This window comes from Podospora pseudocomata, chromosome 5 (assembly GCF_035222375.1).
Source record: "Podospora pseudocomata strain CBS 415.72m chromosome 5, whole genome shotgun sequence".
Classification (NCBI taxonomy): domain Eukaryota; kingdom Fungi; phylum Ascomycota; class Sordariomycetes; order Sordariales; family Podosporaceae; genus Podospora; species Podospora pseudocomata.
Window position 1 is genome coordinate 118,144 of NC_085889.1, and position 22,542 is coordinate 140,685.

Here is a 22,542-nt window from a genome sequence, read left to right on the forward strand (position 1 = left end):
ACGATCTTCGAGTCTCGAGTCTCGGAGCATCCTCCACTCAATCACAATCCCGTCCTAGACTCTTCATGTTCCCCGATGACGAACACGAACCGCCCCTGCCACCGTCGTGCTGCCCTGCCTTCCAGGTTGTTGGAGAAACCCAAGTGCGGGGGGGTGTATTAGTGCCTGGCCAAGCTCATCACAGTAGGAATCTCTTGTTTGAATTCTCCGACGACGGGTGGCGCCGGTACCTAGTCAACTCATCAACCTTCATCTCCAACTTTCAGATGTCAATCACATCAAGGTCAGGATGCTGCCGAGGTGCGAATGCCATCTCAAAGTAAACAAGGATTTCTTCTGGCAGTTAGGGTCGAGGGTTTGTATGTTTTTGATATCAAGCTGTGACTTGCCTTGCCTTACCCCGGAGCCCGGGACACCTAGAAGCAGCTCACACACTGAACACGATTAGAGACAAGAAAACACCACCATCTACGTTGCCAGGAAGACTCTCGGTGCCATTCACAAGCCAAATCTACACCTCCCAAGAACTGGCTCCAGTGGAGACACCAGAACCAACAGATAGAGGGGAGGAGGTCACCGAAAGAAAAAGCTAATGCACCCCGCACCCGCCAGACTACGCTAAGGACGTTGTATAGGTACATGTCTTCCCCAGATTTCCACAAGTGAGGTTGGCCGTGATTTTTATTAGCAACTAGGATGTCACCGTACCCGAGACTCAGGTACGTTTTGAGCATGTGAAAAGGCGCTCAACTGGGACAACCAGGTATCTAACTTGGAAAAGGCCCTGCCCTGACGATCTGTCGTCAGGCATCCGGCTACTTCCCTTTTCAGCAAGGAGTTGTTTTACCCCTGAACATCGGAATAAGTAAGTGCAAAGCTGGAAATGCTTCCGATGTTAGGGAGTCCATGGGATCTGGTCCGTTCCCACTTAGATATTCAGATCGAGATGCTTTTCACCTGCCTTCCTTTGGGTACCTATAACACTGTTTACAGATCAGTTCCCAGTTCACCCTAAATCGCAAGTGATACATGGTACGTAGATGGGAACCATTGACCAATGTTTGTCTCTTGAATCCAATACAATGCATTCGCCGGTAGCTTTTGATTCCATGAAGCGGAACGACTAGTGGCAGAAGGTATCATCTTTTCATCTGTTGTCAAAATAAATTGTCATCATACCTAGGTAAAGCTCAAGCAGTCGCCCTGAATTACAGATCTTTCCCATGTCCCCAGTATGGTAAAGCGTTCAGCTTGTTTATCAATGAAGGAATACTTTTCGGAACTGGCAGAATTGGATGTCTTCACACGCTAAAGTATCTTATCTTTCTGGACGTCTTCGCCCTTCGAGCGGATATTAAAAGAGTATTAATGACCTGTCAAGAATAGGTGCCCAGTTCAGCTACATGTACCTTTCTAGTGTTGTTCTATATCTGTACTCAAAGTAGGTAGTTAGCTTCCAAGAACGCTACCTCTTCAAAGTATGTTGTCCTTGGCTCTTTCATGTCTGTCTTGGTTCAAGTATCATCTTATGATCTTGCTATTCGCCGGGCCTTCAGAATCGGCTGGTCAGCCCCAGCGAGTAGTGTTGAAAATCTTGGCAACTCGATTTGCTTTTCTAAGTTCACATTTGGCTCTGATGGCTTTGCTATGTTATAGCAGGTTCTATATACTAATAGGCATCGTCAGCTTCCTCTGCAGAACAACAAGAGATGGCCCATGCTCCACCGTTGCTTCTTCCGCCGAGATTGATGTCATTGCCGCTACAGGATCCCATGAGGCTCGCAGGGATCTGCAACGGGCCGCAGCCGTGACAACCTCAGACGAATGAACCCTTGGTCTTAGCCACCCTTGTCAGACGGCATTCCACAGTGGGGACACTTTTCCTTTCCAATTCCTTCATGATAATGCGGCAGGAGAAAACAATCATGAGAGAAAACGCCGATGTCATGTCCAAAGAGAAAAGCTGTCATCAAGGCTGTGACAAAACCATTGCTGGCCCATCCATGGCCGACAGCTTGTACATAAGAAGTGCAAGAGATATCTAATAAGCCTCCGTAATCCCAAATCCAGTAATGCTTCCAGTCAACGCCTGCCTACCATCATGCTTCATCATATCCACCGCGTATCAGGCGCGTTTATGCCGTCGTCCAGGCTTCCAACCCTTGCTATAAGAAAGCAAAGCGGGGTATCCGTGGGCACATGTACAATACATCAAAAATCGAAGAAAAAAAAACACCCCCTTGCTATTTACAGTCGACTCATTCCCTTTTCGTTTCATTTCAGCTCCGTCATCCCTTTCCTGTCATGTTCGAATGTGTTGTGATGATGCGGCGAAAATCAGGCAGAGCAAAAGCAAAAAGCTAGGAAGATCAATCCTAGCAAACCTCCAAGGTCCCAACCGACCTCGCCGTCCGTCTCCTCTTAGCACTTGGACTGAGCACAGGTCGGTCGTCCGAGCTGGGAGGCTCCTCCTCAAAACTACTGTTCAACATCTCCTCAAGGGGTTGCCTTTCCTTATCACGACGCCGCTTGAGCTTGCGCTGGCTGATGATGTGAGCAAAAACAGGCAGTTGCTCGGGCGCAGGCTCGACGAGGGGGCCGTGAAGGTCGATGAACTCCGGGTTGTCAAATGGTGAAACCCCTGAAATCTCTGACCCGAGGGCCTTGGCAAGACGTTCCTTGAGGCCGAGAATAGGCCACACCTTGACTGGCGTGTAGGTGATCTTCATACCGAGCCCGTCTTCACTGTCGACCAAAGGGGTCTTGTGAGGGGTCATGAACCTCTCCAAGAATGCCGCGGTGATGACAGCCGTATAGATAATGAAGTGGGGGTCGCTTTCTTGTCCCTCGTCGTGGGTGATGAGCTGGACCTTGATGTCACGGAACTGCGGCATGCGCAATCGAACACCCCTCTGGCTATCATGCGCCGAGCTGCTCGGCGTCATCCTACCACTGTAGGCGGGTATGCGGTAAAAGTGTGCTTGCGCCATAGCGAGAAGGGTGGCAACGATGTAGGGGTCATGGTCGATGTTGGCGGGGATCAAGAGCTTGGAGCGCAAGGCCTGCAGCCGTGCAACAGGCTCGTTGAATATGCCGTTGGGGCCAGAAGCAATGCGGAAGAGGTTCTTGCGAATGGCGGCAAGTTGCGACCGGTTGACATAAGCCAGAATAGGGAGGTTTGGCGCATACTCGGAGTCGGATCTCACGAGTGTGTGTGGATCCAGTGTAGCCATGGAGTCGAACGAGGCATCCCGGCTGGCAGCGCTCTTCCAGACACAGGGCAGACGAACCGCTTTTCGGAAGGCCTTCATGCCGAAGAAGAGGTCGAGTTCGGCCGATGTCTTTGCCTTGGACAAGGTGTGAGGGAAGAGGGTCGACATGACATGCTTGATGGCGCGATTCTTGCAAAAGAGCTTGGTAGGCGACGGCTCGGGCTGGACGAGCACCTGCAGCTCTGTCGTCAAGACGCGCGCCATGTGGGAGGGCTCAAGCCATCTGCCGTCGAGGTTCTCTGGGACAGGCTTCTCAATGGTGGGGCGCCTGTCGAACTGGACGCCAAGGAGTTCCGAGTGCCGGTCGGTCCAGCACATGGGCATGGCGTAGAGGGAAGTGCCTGCATTGTCGTGCATGATGTCGTACAGAGAGCCTGGATCGGGACGTATGATGCGGGTGCCGGGCCGCGGACCACGGCGTGATGAACGGGCCTTGGGACTTGCTGGCTTTGGCTGGGACCTTGGTATTGGTTCCGGGGCCGGAGGGGACACTGGGCGACTGTTGAGTTGAGGCGGGGTGGGTTCGGTGATGCGACGGGGCGAGGAGCCCGCGTCGCGTGAAGTTGTCGTCATGAGAGCAATGTTGCGCAGCTGACCCAGAAAGCTGCCGCTGAAGAGAGAGCTGTCGGAGGAGCAACGGGGTAGCGCGTGTCAGTAGGGAGTGCCTATGGCGCTATGTCGGGAGGCGCTGCTGATATGGGATTTCGACTTACTCAATTGCGAGCATGGAGCGGATCGGTGTTTGTGGTCGCCTTGAGGCTTACCAGGGGTGGCGGTGGGTGGATTCTCTGGCAGCCCTGTTGACGCGATTATCGTAACGGGGCCCACAGGAAGACACACCTACATCCACAAGATGTACCGAATCCAAGGAAAGCGATCAGGCGATGAGGTGGCAGAAAATGGCAAACTGTCGTGTGTTGTTGTTGTTATCGTGATGCGACAGCAGCAGTGTGTCTTCTTTGTCCACCAAGAGCTGGGCAGGACGGGAAAGGGCTGGGTTTAAGAAACGCGACCGGGTAGGGCACGGGGGGTGGGAGAAAACCCCCTCTTCATGATGAGAGCCCGCCCTGCCTGCTGCGGGCGTGGCGACCGCCCACACAATTTGCACTTCTGCAGCCAACAGGCTTGCATTGTGCCCCGATTGTGCCGGTTGCAGCGACACGCTAGTACACGGAATCCCGTGACATGATCGCCCAATGCGGCTTAGCCCGGCAACCAGGCATCGACGTGTTCGATCGCAGCCCAGCCACGAGCCCGAAATCCTCAACGTTTTCGTCACCGTCGGGCCTTTGGGCTCTTAGTGTCTCAAGATCTGAGATCTCTTTCTCTTGTGTTCACCGCCAAAATGTGCAGAACACCCAGAACACCCAGAACATCCGCAAAAAGAAAAGCAATCTCGGAGCACTCTATCTAGCTGAGTGTCACTTTCATCATGCGTGACCAAGGATGACCAAGGCCCGACAGGAAGGAGGGCACACAAAACCGCAAATGCTTGGCGTCATCAGATGAATTGCCAAGAAAGGGTCACCTTTCGTTTAACCGGGGTGAGCCGACCAATTAAGCCGGGCTTATCCACACTCGCCGCCCCATTGCTCGCACAGCCGCTCGCAGGAAGTGGTGTGGCTGCCTGCGATGAGTCTTGGTGTGTCACGTGTATAAGGTAACCAAAGAAGTCTTGATGCCTGAAGCCACAATCTGATAAACTCACGAGCCACCTAGCCCGGGAGATGGTGAGCCACAGCGCCACATTTCAAACAGTCTCCACTTTCGACGTCAGGGTTCCAGGTTGGCCATGTGCCAGATCCCCCAGCAACAGCCTGGCGAAGCACCAAAGTCAACCCCGCAAGGCTGCGACCGTTGATTGATTGACCTAAGCTGCGTAAGCCGAGTTGGCACTGAAGCTCCAAGCTCCCTGACGAGAACCGCATTCGTATTCCATCACACATCAAAACAAGCTGCTCTGTTGAGAGCGCAAGGCCGTCAAGATGCCTGTACGCAAACTGCCATTCCCAAATCCAATTCACTTCGAGCCCCTATCTCCGAGCTGGCTTCGTCCCACCGCCTTCACCCCCTATTTCCCAAGCTCTACCTTTGCCAGCCAGCTCGCTAACATGTCTCCCACCGCCACCACCAGGCCTACAACTCCATGTTCAACACCGACCCCAACCCGCCCCGTTTAATAGGCAACTTCCCCCTCCTCCCCCTCCGAACCAAGATCCGCGGCCCCGTCTACCCGCTCCCTTTCCCCGAGCCGGCCCTCCCCGAGAATGAGTCCCCCGACCAGGACTCAGAGTCCTACGACATCCTCGACGAGGTCCTCGCTCTCTTCCGCGCCAACACCTTCTTCCGCAACTTTGAGATCCAGGGCCATGCCGACCGGCTGCTAATCTATGGCATTTGGTTCGTCTCGGACTGCCTGGGCAAGATCAAGCCGACGGCGTCGAGGAGGGAGGCGACCAAGGAGGTGAACAACTTGGCGTTGGATACCAACTTTGCCATTCCGGGCGACCCGAGCTGGCCGTTGAGACAGGTACACTCCATTCCCTCAATGTTGCTGTGTTGAGTTGAAGGATAAGCTGACTGGATGTTGGAAACCAGATGTACGAGCCTCCCCGCGACAGACAAGACGCCGAGGTCCTTAGGCAGTACATGATGCAAGTCCGACAAGAGCTGGCGGAGCGGTTGTTGGCGAGGGTCTATGCCGATGATGAGACACGGCCGAGCAAGTGGTGGTTGAGCTTCACCAAGAGGAAGTTCATGGGCAAGGGTCTTTAAGCGTGTTTGTTTCTTTGACAAGACATATAACAATGTACTACAGTGATTCAAGGTGGTGAGCGGGCGCAGCACAAAATTACTTTTTAATTCTGCAAATAGTATCTATCCGACGCCAGGATGCAACCCATCCAATTTTTGCTGTGTCGAGGGCCTGGGTATCTGAGATTATAAACCCCCTCTTGAGTGATTTTCCGTGTTGCTTGACCATGATTATACCTCCTCCACCTTCACCTCACCGTCAACCTTCCGTTTCTTGGTCGGTGACGCGACATCACCTGTTGCAGCATTCTCGGGAGCCGGAGTCCCCTCCGTATCCAGAGGCGGTAAGGTGTCGGCTCTCTTCCGCTTCCCAACCGTAGCACTATCCTCCTCCTCGCCCGTCGCTGGTGTTTCAGCTGGCGTGCCCTCTCCGTCTATCTTGGCAGCCTTTTTGCTACTGCTGGGTTGAATCTTCTTGAACTTTCCTCTGGCCTCCACTCTGCCCTCGGCTGGCTTTGCCCTCCACGCAGTAAAGACATACCCGTCGGCTCCTCCACGCTCCGTCATAAGGGGATGTGTTCTCATGGGCAACACCTGCCATCTTCTAGCGCGGCTGGTCTGTATGCTCACGCCCTGAAGTAAGGTAGGATTCAACGGGAACTGCTCGTTCCCCTCCCAGCGCTCCAGTTCCTCCAGGCTCTTCCCTACCGTCTCGGGCACGTTCCCGCTTGTCCAGGCGGTGCGCCGGGGGACGCTGAAGCAGTCAGCCAACGCAGCCAATGGCTCAATGGAGGGCGAGTAGATGGCAACAGGGGCTCCGCCTGCCAACAGTGGAAGGGTGTGCTTGAGAATGGAGATGGGGTCCATGGACGAGGCGCAAACTAGACCTGAGAAGTTACCGGCACGCGTTGAGTCGACAATGTACCGAGTGCGCGCAAACCGACGGCGCTTCCGGTGAAAGTTACCCCGACGGCTAGGCTTCCATGAAGCCAGCTCCTCTGCCGACGCTGTCGGTGGTTCGGTAGAATATGAGGTGTCAAGCTCAGGCTTGAGGAGTTGTAACCAGGTGAGGTTGAGGAGGTGGTTGAGAAGAGGGTGGGGTGGGTGATTTGGTGCTGTGATGTCAAAGTTCCAGTAATTGAGGAGCGAGAGGTTTGGCTGGCTGGTGCTGTGAATGACCGTGAGGGTATTGGTTTGGGAGAACGGAATGGCAAAGTCGGACCCCCTGGGCCTAACCTTTTGCTTCTTGTTGGTTGTTGTCATTTTGGGCCTTTCAGGTACTGTCGTTTCCAACACCACATCTACCATGTCAACATCCCCATTTTCCTGCGCGGTTCCATTCTGAGTCTGGGCGTCAGTCTTGACCGCCTGCTTGGCCTCTCTTGCCGGTGCCTGTTCAGCAACAGTCGCGTCTTCGCCCTCCTCCTCCTTTGGGTATAGGACCCCCATTCTCTCAGCCATGGCTGCCACCAACATGCCGCAGGTATCGTCAACCACCAGCCACCTGCCCTTGAGCTCATCTGGTTGAATTGGAACGCACGTCTCCTCGCCCTGGTCGGTCCGAGAGTGGGGGTCGTCAATCATGCTGTCCTCGCCGCCGTAGTGCACATTTCCCCAGCATCCGACAAGCCCAAACATTTCGGCGCGCATGTCCATGATCTTGCTAGCATCCTTCTCCTCCAACTGCCATTGCGCAAAAGTAGCGACGTCGATGGGGACGACCTGAAAGCGGCGGATGTACTTCTTCGTCTTGAGTAGCTTGTACTTGGCCAAACTGAACGTCGTCTTCTGGTCGAGGGCTGTATGAGATAACATCAGCTTGGCGATTACATCCTTGCCGGCATTGTTTCCCTCCCGCTTGAGCTCCTCGATCTCATCGTGTGTCAACTTTTGGATGGCGCTGTCGTCGATAACTTCGCGGCCGGATCGAGCAACGATATTACCCTGCTCGTCCACCAAACTGAACTCTTCGCCCTCGGTCGCGGTCAGCACCGCATTGGCATCTCGGTCTGCCGCAGTGGTCTTTCCTTCGGCCTCATCCTCTTCGGCGATGACCTCGGCGTGGAGCTCGCTGGCGGGAACAATTCGAAGACGGGAAAAAGCCTCTTCGGGAGTCTTGTCTAATACTTCGAAGGTGAGATGATACGGGCGACCGAGAACAAGGTTTGCGGGAAATGCGCCATATTTTCCTAGGGAGATCGTCCTTTTGATTCAATGTCAACAATGGCCCATGGCTTGGCCGACCAGCCGTCGCAAAGGGTTGGGAAGGCGAGGGAAGAACCTACGTATCTGGAACGATTTGGATGATCTTTGTTGACCCTGAGGGCAGCTTGAGGCCAACCCAGGCATTGGGGCGGATGAGGGAATGCATGCTGTACACAGTCTCAACACGGTGAAGCTGTATTGACAAAGGTCAGATGCAACGGCATGGATGCATCAATTGCGACTCCCGTCGAGAGGCCCAGAAAAAATTTCCACAAGGGGCTGCAACCTCAGCACAATGCGGGGCGCTTTTGGCGGGGTTGGGGGACCTGGGGAGCAGGTACCTTGACGGCCACTGATAAGAAACCTGGAAGCTTATCGCTTTCACTGAACAACTGCCCGGAATAGCACGTATACTGAGAGTTAAAATCAATGACAATCTATGCATTAGTTTAATAACCAACCCCACCAGTCTACTCCAACTACTGTTTCTTGTTTCATCCACAGTCCTGTCCTTCCCGCATCTCCCGTCACCGGGCAGCCCACGTACAACATCACATCGTCCTGTCTTGAACCATTCAACTTCGGCCCTGTGTCTCCATTGACAAGCTCAACCAACAACAAAAACCCCAACAACACCCAGGCCCATGGCCAACACCAACTTCGACGTCTTTCTTTGCCCGGCCTCAGAGCTAGCCTCTTCATTGACTGTCTGCTTGGCCTGGACACAGCTCAACGATCCCGAACTGTCATGAACCTCGCCGCTCTCCGCAAAGTGCGTCCAAGTCATCAGCACCGGCCAGATCATGTGCTCAGCCTCCCGAATCGACGAGCTATTCCCCTTCTCTGTTGGGCTCGACCCAGCCGCGAAAAACAATGAGCTCCTATCCGCAGCCAGCGGGTTCCCGCCGTTCTCATTCTTGCTAATCGGCGTAATCTCTACCATCCGTTGTCAGCTCAGCCTCTCGCAATAGAAGAACAAAATACTAACCATAACCCGTCCCAACAGGACTATCGCCCTCCACCCCCACCAACCTGAAATACTCCTGACAAACCGCGGGCACACTCACATCACTACAACCTCCTTCCTTCCCCCCGTTCCCCGCCAACCCATTCACCTGTAACTGATTGATGCAATCACTCGGCAGCATCTGCTCACACCCCCCATCACCACCATCTTTCAGAATCTTACTCGTATTCCCCGTCCCCTGAACCAACCCGCCCGTGAACACCATGGCGCAAACCCTCCAGGTGCTGGCATTATACCCCGGAACTAGCCCCTCGTCAGGCGGGATGATTTTGAGCGTCGTGGTCGTCATGAACTGCTTCTTTTTGTCGGATAGGGTAGACGCCACACCGGAAAGGGAAACATCAGGGGTGATTCCTATCTCCAACGCCCAGCCTTGCACCCGGGAGGCGGTGCCATCTGCTGCCCCGGCGGGGATGGAGAGGTTGTACCCCGTGATGGGAAATGAGGCGTTGGAGATGGAGTTGAATCCCCTGATGGTCTCGAGAAAGGGAGCAGCCGGGAGACCATAGGGGGCAGAAGACAAGGGAGAGGTGCCGCCGACAAAAGATTGGGCAAAGGAGGAGCGGGGCAGGAGCAGCATGAGGAGGGAGAGTGGGATCGAGTAAGAGGACATGGCGATAATGTGCGGTTCCAAGATGGCTGTGATCTAAAGGAACAAGAAGAGAAGCTTGAAAAAGAGGTCGTCGGTCGAGTCCATTTTATGTCTCTCTCCTCCACAAACAAGGAGGGGCGAGATACACGCGCAATGTACCCAAAGCAAGCAGAGGCCTAAGAATAGAAGACTGTATTGGGCTGGTGGAGTCTTGGCTGGATGGGTTGGAGGCTCTGGCGCAACAACATCGGGGATCGAAAGAGAGAGAAAAGACCGAGAGATATAGCCAGTGACAAGACCACCGGCGGGATGTCTTGCAGCTTCTCGGACAATCACCTGCAAGGAGAGCGTCAGAGCACTACATACTCGGGAGCCATGAGACGGACTAATTATGCAGGCAGAACTGTTGGCAGGTCTATGGTGAACATTGAAGAAGAAAGCAGAACCTGTTCTTCCTTCTGGCGGGTACCCCTCCATTGGGCCTTCACTTCTCCTGGACCAAATGACAAACGTCCCCAGGCCTCTGACGAAATGGCCGATCAACAGAAACACAACGGTTCTTCTAGCTATCTCGATACCTTACCACGCTAACAAAACACAGTTCAACGGCGGAGTTGCAACAAGGGGGGCGGAAAGCTTAATCCCACCTCGACCAGGCCGCTGGTTTGTTAGCTCGCCGTCTTGGTGCTCGAAACCCTTGACAGATCAACCTGTGACCCCGATGCCCGGATTCTGCAGAACTCCAAAGTTGAATTCTTTGCTTGTGATCGTCCCCAACCAGCCCCTTGCCAACCGCCCCAAGATGAATGGCACCACAAGGTAGGACAATTTCTTGATTTTTCTTCTATCCACTCCCTCTTCTTCCAAACCACTCTAGACTCGCTAGCTAGCAGACAAGATCGAAGACCAATTACCACCCATCGACGCCGACCAGTGCTCAAAACTGTGTGTCATACGACCCAGAAATAACAGACTGGCTGGTAGGCTGACTGACAAAAAGTATACAGACAAACAATGTGACAAAAAACGCACTGACCAAACAAGTAAGAGGACGAAGGGGATATCATAGGTGTTAATATATGACACAGCCACAGCAGTAAAATGTTGTTGTATATACGAACACATGTCAGTCAACATCAGACCCATACCCAAGCCAAGAAAACACACAGGACAAAAGAACCCAAAAGGAGAAAAAAGCCAGATACACCAAAAGTGACAAAAGGAGATGTTTAATCCCCAAAGCTCATCCAGGCCCAGGAACCAACGGCACTTCCGAGAATGAGGATGGTCAAGATGGCTGCGCCCGCCCTGTCGCCGTTGGTGATGGGGGCGAGCGGCTCACTCGGACCTCTGGACTTGGAACCAGCGTCGTAGTTGGGCTTGCTCAGACCTGTGAGGTTGTTGGCCGGAGGAGGTGCGTCGTCAATCAGCAAGCTGGACACAGCAGCCAACACATTCATCTGCTCGCCAGCGCCGCTCGTCTTGTCGACGGCAGGATCAACATAGACACCCTCCCTCCAGTAGAAGCCGCACCTCCGACCCGTGTCACCTCCTGTGCACTGCTTGACAGCAGCTTCGGTAGACGTCCTCAAGACCGGGAGGATCTTGTCCCGGGTATGCGGGGCGACCTTGGTGACCACGGACAGCCAGCGGTGGACGTAGCCCTTGAACGACAACATGTCTGCCGTGCAGGCGCCCTTGCGGCCCTCGCAGGGAATTTCGTAGGCGATGTCGTCCTCGAAGAAATCGCGATGCATGCCCTCCCACAGCTTGTCGACTCTCGTCTTCCAAATCTCACTGCCGTTGGTGTAGTTGTACATGAAGGCGCTCCCGTGCAGCAAGAGGGCAGCGTTGTAGCTGAACTGGGCTTTGTTGATGTCGGTGCAGTTGTGCTCGACGTGGCCACCGTCATACACACGCCAGTCCTTGTGGTCAATATACCCTACATCCCACAGCCACTGGAACGTCTTGTCGGCCCAGTCGGCATATGACTGGTTGAAGGTGTAGGCTGCCAAGCGGGCGCCCAAGTCAAAGAAGCAGCCGTTGGCAATGGTGTTCTTGTAGTTGTAACCTGCGTTCATGGGGGGAACCTGCCATCTCAGACCTCCGTTGCAGGTGTTGTCGTGTCTTTCGGGGGCGGCTTGGGTGTGGAAAACAGCCTGGGCCAGGGCAAGCCACTGGGGCTGGTCCTCTGGCGGGTTGGGGAATTTATTCTCGGCCGCCAACATGGCACTCATGCCCCAGAAACCCTGATCGTCGTTGCCCAGCGAGGCCGTGTGGTTGGGCGGCATGTAATCCTCGTTGGGACCGACCTGGTGAATCATGCCTTCGGTGACTACCTTGTTGTAGGACTCGTCGCCTGTTAGAAACCAATAATCGACGTAAGTGCCCATCATGGCTCCTCCTTCCCACCAGTAGTAGTCGCCCTTGTGTTCTGTGGGGGGACCGGGGAGAATGCCGGGAATTTCACCCGACTGGTTGCCCTTGTAGTAGAGCATGAGGTCGTAGGCGAGCGTGGCGGCGGACTCCTTGATTTCGGCTGCAAACAACAAAACGATCAACATCAATTCATCGGATTCTCTCGACATGTGCTGAGTCGGGTCGGTACCTTTTGTGCCCAGCTTATAGACGGTAGCTCGTGCGCCGGGAAGCAAGCAGCTTGTGGTGGCCAGCAGCGCCGTCAACCATCGCGACGGGCTTTTCAGTGCTGGCGTTGTCGCCATTTTCGCGGCTGTGGTTGTTGCAATCGCCCAATCTTCTGTATCTGCTATGTTATCCAACTCGAAAGTTTGGGCGATCTGAGGGTATGCGTCGTTGTCGTTGGTGGTCGAATCCGGAATAAGCTCGCGCTCAGGTCAAAGCGAAAGCTGGAATAGGGGAACGAGCGTGGGTTTGGTGGGAGTAACGAGTGTGGGTGGCGGTGGTGGTGATGACCAGCACCTGGTGTTTACCTAGTTCATCAACATATACCTTACAGGTGATGATGACGGAGGGGTGGTGTTGACGATGATAACGGCGATGGAGGCGGTGGAGGAGGTGGTAGATGGAAAAGAGCGAGGCCAGGTGGAAAAGGCATGGTTTCAGGAGGTGGGAGGGCCAAGATGACGCGAAGAAACACCTCCTTGTCGCTGCTTGGTATTCTCGTTTGGCGCTTGGCTTCTTGGCTTTTCTGTTTTTTGGCTGCAATGGCTGGGCATCGGCGAGGCGGTGCACGCTCACCTCCACTGTTGACGGTGCCATTGGCTGTTTGCATTTGCTCTCCCAGCCTTGGCGGCCATCAGGAACACTGCGATGCAGGTGGGCCTCTCTTTTTTTTCTCGATGATATCCCTCGAGTTCCAATACTCTACAATTGATTCCGGGCACTAGGTGAGTCGTGGATGCTGCGCCGTTAGTCAATTCATCATTTTCGTTGCGCCGTCAGGGCCGGACACGTGGATATCAGCATCGGAGAAGCTCTGCCCGCTGCTGCCGGTGAGGTGGGCAGTGGAATACGGAAGCCAAGATGCACAGAGAGGCCATCTCAAGATCCCAACCTGGAACCCCCACCACAGGCCCCACATGCAACTGATCAACCCCAGAAACGGTGAAAATCCACCCCACCGATGTTCCAGACCCTCCAAAACCTGTTTTAATTCAGATCCAAGCTCCCCGAACAACTTCAACAAGAACGATAAGATATATGTACGTGTGGTAGCCCTCTACTACACGGACTTGTCCCTGTCGTTCTCTGGCTATCTACCTGAGTCTCGGTGGTACACTGGTTGTCAACGCCGCCCACCTCACTTTGGCCAATTTCTTGTCTGAAATCTCGACTAACGCCTTGGAGACTTGGAAAACACTTGGAAGCTGTTGGCATACGTCAACCGGTACGCTCAACGGCTTTTTCTGCCAGCGATCACCTCTTGTTCGGAATTGTTGGCACGCGCGTCCCCGACAGCTAGCAATTTCACAATTTGCGTATCCGTATCTGATGTGGCTGATTATATCTCGTGTTCAGTTATGGCTTAGACCGACAATGCATACTTTTTTTCTATTTACATATCCTGTCCATTTACATACATCAAAAAAGCAACTGGCGCACACACTAGCGCTCCCTATCTACTTAGTTGTTTGCCGTCTTGTCGTTGTAGTAATGGATCTGTCGGGGCAATGTCAGTTGGCACCATCTCAATCACTCAAGTAATTATGAGGGGAACTCACAGTATGGTCGGAGCACCCTGCAGGCGTTTGATAACCATAAGCGCCCGTGTTGATGAACAGTTGCTGGTTCTTGCACACAAGCCAGGCTCCGACGTTCTGCCTCCTGATGCTCGGCACGCTCCACGTGAGGGTGTCTCCCTGCCACGCAAACGTCCCAAACGTCGACTTGGTCGTGTTGAAGAAGGTGGCCAGAGTACGAGGAGGGTTGGCCTTGTCGGTCGGCTCCTCCACCCAGAGATACAACGGTGGGTTGGATACCTTGTTGACTAGCTGTCCACCCTCGATGTTGAACTGTCCTGCCGTGGTGTGTGACTCGAGAATAGCGATGCCGGGAACATTCGCGGGCTTCGTCTGGAGGTATTTGTGATAGTTTGGAGGCGTCACGCCACGAATCCAATAGGCACCTTGCTGGAGGGTGGTGGGAGAGGGTGTGGAGACTGGTGTGTCTGCTTGAGCAACAGGTGAGGCTAGGCAGGCGCCCGCGCTGAGCAGGATGGAGACAATGGTTGACTTCATGGTGGTGGCGCTACCGACGAGAGTCTTGGGTTGTCGACAAGCTTTGAGATGGAAGGTTAGCTGCACCTCGGCTTTTAAGGGGTCTCTTGGTCGGAACGACGCCGATCGGATGATCGAAGATCAATATAAGGCTCAATATATACACCGGGGCCTTTGCCTCCTGGCGAGCGCTTTGCTAGTGGAATTAACCTCTCCGCCGGTATTGAGCTGCTTTAATCCCGCGTCCCGTGAGAGGGGCGCTGCTTTGTGAACAGGAAAAGGTAGATCGGCTGCTCTGCTAGATCCGGGTAAATGGCCTCGACATGAAATGATCGATTGTTACTACCACATAAAAGAAACAGACTAATATTGAAAATATACAAGAAACCATGTCCTCGACACATGAATATGTACCCCAATACAGCTCGTCCCGATGTCCCTGAACCCCTGAATCCTTCACGTAATCACCTCAGCCTCGCGATGTTCGCATCTCGTAAACATTCTCCCGTCGCTTCCCTTTGGCGTGCATATCAGCAGGAGCCTCCACCACCGGCACCGTCCCGGGACTGATAGGCTCTCCCTCATAAGGACTCAGTGGCCAAGTGTTGTTGAGAGGGTGGTTATGTGTAGGAGGTGCAGGTGCAGGCAAGTCTTGCCCCCACACGGGCTTGATCATACTATTTCGGGTGCTTTCAAAAGGATTGCGCTCTGAAAAGGCCGGTCCCGGTGATGGACTCATCAGTGCAAAATCCCTGGGATGAATCGCGTCATAGTAATCCTGAGCTTGCTGACGATTCTGCTTCTTTTTGCGGCGTCTGCAAGAAACATGATGAGCAGAGTGAGAATGATGACCAAGATTAGTATCCCGCCTATCACCGCCCCTGCGATGACGCCCTGGGTCGTACCAGGCATGTCCATAGGTCGGGAGCTGGGTGTTGCCGACGCGGAAGGCACGGGACTGGCGTCGATCATGGCTGCTGCCAGTGTGGTCTCTCACCGCATCCGACCATGGTCTGGAACGGACGATCGTGATATGTCAGCATGTTTCAAAAGACGAGGCAGGATTGGTGCTGTTTGATCCAGGTCAGGTTGTTAGAGACGACGCCTCAAATGTTCTTAGGACACCGTACACGTACCAACAGGTTGTATGTGGACCAAGATTATTGCAACGCCCACGATTGAAGTCGCCGTTGTCTAAGCAGGCTGTGGCGACATCGCAACCTACTGATGTTGGACAGCAGCCCACATGGCCTTGAGCGGTACTACAAACCAACCCTCCGTTGCATGTTATAGGCTTGTCTATTGGGCCATGTTAGACCAAAGCAAAGAGGCAGGGTTTGGAACGTAAGCAACGTACTGATATCACCTTGAATATAGGCACAGGTAGTGAGGGCATTCTGTCTCAACAACAGGCCCCGCGGACTATGAGGAGGGTTTGGGGACGCCGTAGGAGCTGGTGCCTGTGCTGGTCCATGATCCCAGTCAGGAGCCTCTGCGTGGAAATGCGTGGGCTTTGCCGCATGCCATCTTAATTCCGGCGCAAGAGCACCTTGAAAGCTTCTATGGGCACCTTCGGGGACTCCGTGATGAGCTCCTCCAAAGTGGGCTTCAACTCGGAGAATGAGTGAGAGGAAGAAGAGCCACATAACTCGGAAGGTTAAAGTTGGTACGGTCAAGCCCATGTCGGACATAGGTATTCGCAGCACTGGATGAGTGGAAATGAAGACATTCAGCAATTCTGTATCTTTGATCCACCTAGTGCTTAAAGGGCTTGCGAAAGTCTGGCCCGACAGTCTGGACAGGTCAACTGAGCGGGGCAGAACAAAGACTAGATCTCCACAAAGACCCTCGGTAGCTGGGCAAGCTAGGTATGAGCGCCTGGGAAGCTTTATCCAGAGCCTCATTCAGAGACCGACCATGCGGGCCGTGGCGTACGCGTTCTCTCAACTACAAAGAAACCCTCGGGAATTTTGCACAAATCAGGGCATTTCTGTCCTACCTAGTAGAATGCTGACTCAAGTACCTCAATTGCGAGCTGGCCAATGCGCCGGCATGTGTGGGAAAAGGGGTAATTCAGGGGTGACCAAGGTTTGTTCCTATAGCACGGCAGAGAACTCTACATGGCCAAAATGTCTCATTTTTCTCACCGAAACCGGCTATTATTAAGGTGCTGTTATTCTATATACGTATTCATTAGGCATTATTTCATGTCATGGCATCTGTGCGAACTTTGGCTCATTGACTCAGATATCGATCCATCTCGCCATCCATTTGTCAACAGCCTCCTTGGCCTCATCAACCAGCCCAAGTTCTGTCAAAATGTTAGCCACCCCATCCAAATGTTATCGGAGCCATCAGACGAAACTTACCCAAAAGAAGCTGAACACCACCTCTGATACCGCTTTCCAAAGCAGAGGCAATCCAAGCATGCGTGTAGCTGGTGTGCTCGCCGACAAAGATTAACTGTGTCCATGCGTTAGCTTTTTATCATGTCAGTCTTGAGCAGGGCAGGATAACGTACCCCATCATAAGTCTTGAAGTACTCGGGAATATACAGCTGATGCTGTCCAATACTTGGGTTCGCCCAGCCACCCCTGGTGAGCTCGTCTTGAGCCCAGCACCGCCTGTTGTACCGACCAGTGTACAGCTTCCTCGTCTCCTCGCCGTGGATCTCGGTCATGGCGTCCAACACATACTGGACGTGCTCTTCTTCTGACAGCGACTCAAGCAGCGCGCCAGTGTCATAACTCGCCAGAATGGAAGCGGGCCCGGTGCCGTTGATGTTGTAGGATGGGTAACAGATGGAGCCGATACCGGGGATGTCGGTGGAGGTGCTGCAACTGCCGAGGATGGGGTTGGCGTACTTCTCCCAGAAGCGCGTCTTGTACTCGAGGGCGACCTTGCAGGCGTTGGCGTACTCGAGCTTGCGGATGGCGTTGGAGATGGTGGCAGGGAGGGTGGGCATTCTCCAGGAGCGGACGACGGAGAAGGGAGCAGAGATAATGGCGTAATCGTAGCCGGCAGAGGAGAGCTTGGACTTCTTCCCACTGCGGGGGTTGCTGTCTCGGTAGGAGAGCTGGACCTTCTTGGAACCCGTCTTGGAGTCGGTGGAGAAGGCAACACGCTCGACGGCACGGTTCATGATGGTATCCTTGTTGACCAACGGGTGAAAAGCCAAGGGGAGACGGTTGAGGCCGCCATCGATGGTCTTCCAGGAGGCGGCTCGGAAATAAGCGCCGCTGTAGATGCTGGACCAGTAGCTGTGATCGCTTCCGCCAATAACATCTGTGTCGTTGAGGCTACCCCCAAGATGGTGTGTCAGGAAAGCAAACTCGGACCACGTATCACCACCAAGACCCTTGAGACCGTTCTCGATCCAGTCCTTGTGAGCTTTGAACATGTTGTTGGCCACATCCGCATACACACTGCTGGGAGGCATGTACTCGCTCAGGGCCGCAGCCAAAGCGATGGTCGAGTTGTCCCGGGGCATAGAAGGGGTCCCCAAGGAAGGATCGGCCGCAATCTGGGCAGAAGTTGGTGGCAGACCGGATGGGAGCTTGAAACCGTTCCTGTAGACCAGTCCGTTTGGCGAGCTCTGGTACCAAGGCTGGAAGCTGACGGTGAGGTTCTTGCTGTTCTTGTTCAGCTTGTTAATCTCCTCGGCGACCTGGAAGACGATCTGAGAGTCGGTGATTTCGAGCGTGCTGTTGGTTGCTGGATCATTGTAGGTCCAGGGGAACCGCATCGGGCCCATCTCCTGGTAGGAGTAATCGAAAGCCTTGCCGCGCAGGTACTCGGTGTGAACTCTGCCACCAAGACGGTTGCCGGCCTCAATGATCTTGACATTCTTGAGGCCCGCTTGAGTGAGGACGAGATAGCTCATCAGCCCAGACATGCCGGCACCCACAATGGCGACCTCCTTCTCCTTGGCGGCCTTGACGTCAATGGGCCCCGGTTGTTGGTCCTGGAGGAGCTTGACACCCTCGAACCAGGGACCAAGGGTTTCAATTCCCGTGGCGTTGGTCATGGCGATGGCTGTGGATCGTTAGCAAATGAGGTGCGTCTTGTTTCACCAGAGTTGAACTGACCAGCTCGCTTCTCTGCTCTCTTTGCGTGGCGATTCTCCAGGAGCTGAGGCTCACTCCTCCCCAGAAGCTGCCCGGCGGAGTTCCAGGCGGAGAGGCATCCCCCAGACTCAGACCTCTCGGGAAGCTTCCACACAAGGCGTGTCCCCTGTCTCTTTCCCTGGATCTCGCCCACGGTGTGATGCGCATCTCTAGCAGAGAGAGATGAGCAAGAACCGTAGGAAACGGTGACAGGACCGGCCACGTCTCTCTCGACAAACAGGTGGACGTTGCCAAGGCGAGAGGTCACGGCATGGCGAGTCTCGAGCCTGACAGGGTGGCTGTTGAGGTTGACTGAAGCAGCAGCAGCACCTCCGAGGAGGAGGAAAGATGTAAAGCCGACCATTGTGAGGAGAGGGGGTTGGTGGGACCTGGTCGTTCTACCCAGAAGACAGTCTCAGCAGGCCTGGGGCTCGGGGTCTTTTATACGGAAGGGCGCTCTCAACATGGCCGTGCCGGCTTACCATCCCGAGCTCGGAGAGGTGAAGCCTCGGAACATGGACGAAGAGTCCACCCACGCATAATCGGATCAATTGCTCCATCGATACACAGTTTCCCTGTTGAGGTCAGGTGCGGGATGGACGCCTGCCCGACAGCTAACGCCCGTTTTGTGTAAATCTTTGACAAATCGTGCCTCCCCCCCGCGAGGAAGGCGAATACCTACCCTGGTGTGTTCTGTTCTGATTGACTGCTTTGGGAGAAGATGGAGGGGCGGTTAGCAGCGTGGGTGGATTGGATCCTTGTCAGACTTTGTCCCCGATCCCTCTTCACCATCGTACCGAAGGATCCGAGAGGTGCTCTTTTGCGCTGTGCAGTTGCAGTAGTTATCGGGTCTAGTAGATATCTGCATATCCTGGGGAAGTTCGCTTGGAAGACGACCGTTGTTATCCGTATCTTGGCCCCCATGCTGGTGGAGCGCCACCCCATTCCTGTTCGGGAAGGTGGTTGATTTGTCAACAGCAGGACACAGCTAAAGGAGCAAAACTCCATCTTGTTGTCGTGATAAGGCGCGTTTTTCTTGATTCGTTGGTTGCAATTGGTCATGGGTTGTCAACGGCTTCGTTGATGTTATACCAAAGGCGTAGAGGGACCCGTCTCTGATTCTGAGGTGGTCAGCCGGGAGAACTCCATTTCCGAGTGAAAAGGCTACGTAAGGTAGCTTGCGTAAACAGATACAAATCTACCTACATATCTTTCCATCTCATCAGGGGCTCCTTTCGTATCATCGTTTAGCTCGTGTGCTAATAAGTCTCTCGTACTTCGGGTTGCCTGCCGGTTGTACAAGCAGTTTCGATGAGAGGTTCCGTCGTGTCTAGCTAACAAAGAAGTACCATCGTGAAGGTTGTTATCTCGCTTGCCCATGATGAAGAAGCAAAAAGCAAATTTGCACCGGTGGCTTTGGCAATATGAAGTAAACAAACAGAGTATAAAAAATAGGGGTGACAACCGAGGCCTGTCAGTCGCAATGAGCCGGTTACATTGGGCGCAAGGCGGGTAAGGTAAAGGTAAGGTAGGTACCCTACCTACGGAGCATTGCATGGTGCTAAGGTAGGTACCAGATGACGCAATTCGAACCAGAGTTTTGATCTGAGAAGCTATAGTTAAGGCATGAGCAGAGTCTCATCCCCCTAGATAGGGTCTAGTCCCAGTACCCACACGTTGATAGGTCTTTATCAATGTCCCTCCCCCCGTGTCAAACTCCTCCCATGAAACCTTGCCAGCCAACTATTCGCCATCATCACTCTGATTCTCTTACCCCAGATCATGAAAACGAAGACCATCATGTTGTTTACCACCAAGATGGGGACGAAAGCCGCCACAACAATCGTGACATATCCATGCTTGAGGATCCAGTTCAACAGCTCCCCGCTAAAACCAAAGCTGATGGCCTGCTTGCCAAGGTTCATGATGATGAGCATCTCGCTCAAGTTGGCATTGTACGAATCAACCGCATAAGCCAATGTGAGTGTGAAGTAAAAGTAGCCAGCCCACTGGGTGATACCGATCGCGATGAAGTAGCATATCCAGTGGAGATCTCTGGCGGCAGCCATACCAAAGAGAACTTGGCCTGCCGGAGCGACAAACGCGGCAGGAATGAGAACCCCCAGTCTCATTTCGGCTTCTCTGATGCCCCCATTCCTCCTTGTGAGCCTCGCGGCCAGGATATCGGATGCCGGGAGTAGAGGAAGAGCAAGGCCGAAACCAATAAAAGTCGCAATGGCGCTCAGACCAGAATTTGTCTCGGGCCAATTGTATGGGGGCTGGACAATCTTCAACGGGAAGACAAAGTTGAAGGAGAAGCCGCACAGTCCAATATAGATGCCGTAGGTGGCGATGACCCAGAAGGTGGAAGGAACTAAGAGATGGGTGAAAGCTCTGAATGGCATGGCCCAAAAGTCACACGTGTAGTCGAACTTGTCCGGGAAGATGCTGAGCTGCTGTTTCCAAGACTTGCGCCGAGGAAGGACAGAATTGCCCGACAGCTCTGCAGTCTCTGGCTGCCGCTCCTTCTCATTGCCTTCTGCCGTGGTCGCAGCCGACGTCACAACCTCGAGGTTGCTCCCGCTTGACGACCCACCTGACGGAGCAACAGGAGCTCTGAAATACAACGACTCTTCCACAAAAAGAAAACACAAAAGCAAAAGCGCAACACCAAAAGCCAGCTCGACATAAAAGAACAAGTTCCACGAATACCCGGCCGCAAGCATAAACCCGCAAAACATCGGCCCAGTCGCTCCCAGACACAAGGCAACCGTATACCACCCCAACTTCTTCCCTCTCTCGTGCAAGAAGAAGATGTCATTCACCAACTGTACCGGCAATGCCTCGCAAACCCCGCTCCCAAAAGCATGCACAATCCTCCATGCTAGCAAACCCCCATACGTCGTCGATTGACTCGCCCCGATGATCCCCCCAATATATGCCACCAGGCTCAGCAACATGACCGGTCGCCTCCCGTACCTCTTGTACAACGGCACCAAGATCACACTCCCAAACCCGAAAATCAAGTTGGGGTAGTTCACCAGCCCTGCCGCCGTGTTGGGATCGACGTTGAACTGAGCGGACCAAAGCCCGATGTACACTGCCGGTCCGAGCAAGGCAGAGATTCCCAGGAAGGAAAAGGCGCAGGCGCAAAACATGATCATATGTTTCTTGAACTTGGTCCATTGTAAGGGGTCGTTGGGGTCGGCCGAGGGGACAGGGAAGAGGGCCTGGCCGTAGTGGGTTTCTTCACCCTCTTTGGCGGCGAGGCTCACGGTGCCTGGGATGGACTCCTCGTGAGCGTGGCTGTGGGGATCATGGCGGATGGCGATGGCCATTTTGGGAGGCGTGTGAAAGAGGGCAATGTGCTTTTGTCAGATGTCTGTCACCCAGATTACCAAACTGTTGACACAGACGTCAGCAGTGGTATGTCTTGACACTGGACATACAAGAAAGGGTAAACAGATGGCACCCGGGGAAGGGAATCAGGAGGATATTATATGTAAATCCCATCGAGAATGATCAGCCGGCCACGTGAACGATCCTGCAAGATATATACATTCCATTCAACCCCCTCATTCAACAATAGCAATAGGAGAGTTGGACTGACACCACCGAGCTTCCTCGGACAATGAAAGGGCGAACTGGTTGCACAACAAGCACTACCGCCCCCAGGAATTACGCTGGTAGCTGCCGTGGCGACGTTGTAAGATCTACATTCGGAAGATGGCAACCTGCAATGGCACGAGCCAATACTGGCACACACACACATATATACAGTACCGCGGGAGGATGCCAGCCGGTACACCCACCTCATCTGCACGAACCATGCTCCAGATAGTGGGCATACTCAACCACGTGGTGAATGTGTATGTCAGAGATCCCCAAT

The 22,542-nt window shown here is 53.8% G+C and overlaps 8 protein-coding genes across 8 annotated transcripts; 1 reads left to right on the top strand and 7 right to left on the bottom strand.

The window, feature by feature from the left end:
- Positions 1 to 1,326: 1,326 nt before the first annotated feature.
- Positions 1,327 to 4,702, bottom strand: QC762_502820 (uncharacterized protein). Its single transcript, XM_062890709.1, has 3 exons — positions 3,986 to 4,702; positions 1,470 to 3,894; positions 1,327 to 1,399 (listed from the first exon to the last, which is right to left on the bottom strand). The coding sequence occupies exons 1-2, from the start codon at positions 3,997 to 3,999 to the stop codon at positions 2,376 to 2,378; spliced, it is 1,533 nt and encodes a 510-aa protein (XP_062741455.1). The 5' UTR covers positions 4,000 to 4,702; the 3' UTR covers positions 1,327 to 1,399; positions 1,470 to 2,375.
- A 300-nt stretch (positions 4,703 to 5,002) lies between these two features.
- ARC18 (subunit of the Arp2/3 complex) lies at positions 5,003 to 6,223 on the top strand. The gene is made up of 3 exons (XM_062890708.1): positions 5,003 to 5,263; positions 5,407 to 5,802; positions 5,871 to 6,223. The coding sequence occupies exons 1-3, from the start codon at positions 5,258 to 5,260 to the stop codon at positions 6,045 to 6,047; spliced, it is 579 nt and encodes a 192-aa protein (XP_062741456.1). The 5' UTR covers positions 5,003 to 5,257; the 3' UTR covers positions 6,048 to 6,223.
- TRM6 (tRNA (adenine(58)-N(1))-methyltransferase non-catalytic subunit trm6) lies at positions 6,189 to 8,509 on the bottom strand. The gene is made up of 2 exons (XM_062890707.1): positions 8,312 to 8,509; positions 6,189 to 8,229 (listed from the first exon to the last, which is right to left on the bottom strand). The coding sequence occupies exons 1-2, from the start codon at positions 8,395 to 8,397 to the stop codon at positions 6,258 to 6,260; spliced, it is 2,058 nt and encodes a 685-aa protein (XP_062741457.1). The 5' UTR covers positions 8,398 to 8,509; the 3' UTR covers positions 6,189 to 6,257.
- Positions 8,510 to 8,838: 329 nt separating this feature from the next.
- QC762_502790 (uncharacterized protein) lies at positions 8,839 to 9,871 on the bottom strand (the record flags this gene model as incomplete). Its single annotated transcript, XM_062890706.1, has 2 exons — positions 8,839 to 9,177; positions 9,236 to 9,871. The coding sequence occupies 2 exons, from the start codon at positions 9,869 to 9,871 to the stop codon at positions 8,839 to 8,841; spliced, it is 975 nt and encodes a 324-aa protein (XP_062741458.1).
- A 1,208-nt stretch (positions 9,872 to 11,079) lies between these two features.
- Positions 11,080 to 12,573, bottom strand: QC762_0073580 (uncharacterized protein; the record flags this gene model as incomplete). Its single annotated transcript, XM_062883777.1, has 1 exon — positions 11,080 to 12,573. The coding sequence occupies one exon, from the start codon at positions 12,571 to 12,573 to the stop codon at positions 11,080 to 11,082; it is 1,494 nt and encodes a 497-aa protein (XP_062741459.1).
- A 1,214-nt stretch (positions 12,574 to 13,787) lies between these two features.
- QC762_502770 (uncharacterized protein) lies at positions 13,788 to 14,805 on the bottom strand. Its single transcript, XM_062890705.1, has 2 exons — positions 14,053 to 14,805; positions 13,788 to 13,990 (listed from the first exon to the last, which is right to left on the bottom strand). The coding sequence occupies exons 1-2, from the start codon at positions 14,566 to 14,568 to the stop codon at positions 13,955 to 13,957; spliced, it is 552 nt and encodes a 183-aa protein (XP_062741460.1). The 5' UTR covers positions 14,569 to 14,805; the 3' UTR covers positions 13,788 to 13,954.
- A 1,839-nt stretch (positions 14,806 to 16,644) lies between these two features.
- On the bottom strand, positions 16,645 to 19,768 carry QC762_502760 (uncharacterized protein). The gene is made up of 4 exons (XM_062890704.1): positions 18,636 to 19,768; positions 17,069 to 18,582; positions 16,917 to 17,010; positions 16,645 to 16,858 (listed from the first exon to the last, which is right to left on the bottom strand). Exons 1-4 carry the CDS (start codon positions 19,015 to 19,017, stop codon positions 16,791 to 16,793), a joined length of 2,058 nt encoding a protein of 685 aa, XP_062741461.1. The 5' UTR covers positions 19,018 to 19,768; the 3' UTR covers positions 16,645 to 16,790.
- A 576-nt stretch (positions 19,769 to 20,344) lies between these two features.
- On the bottom strand, positions 20,345 to 21,991 carry QC762_502750 (uncharacterized protein; the record flags this gene model as incomplete). Its single annotated transcript, XM_062890703.1, has 1 exon — positions 20,345 to 21,991. One exon carries the CDS (start codon positions 21,989 to 21,991, stop codon positions 20,345 to 20,347), a length of 1,647 nt encoding a protein of 548 aa, XP_062741462.1.
- Positions 21,992 to 22,542: the final 551 nt, after the last annotated feature.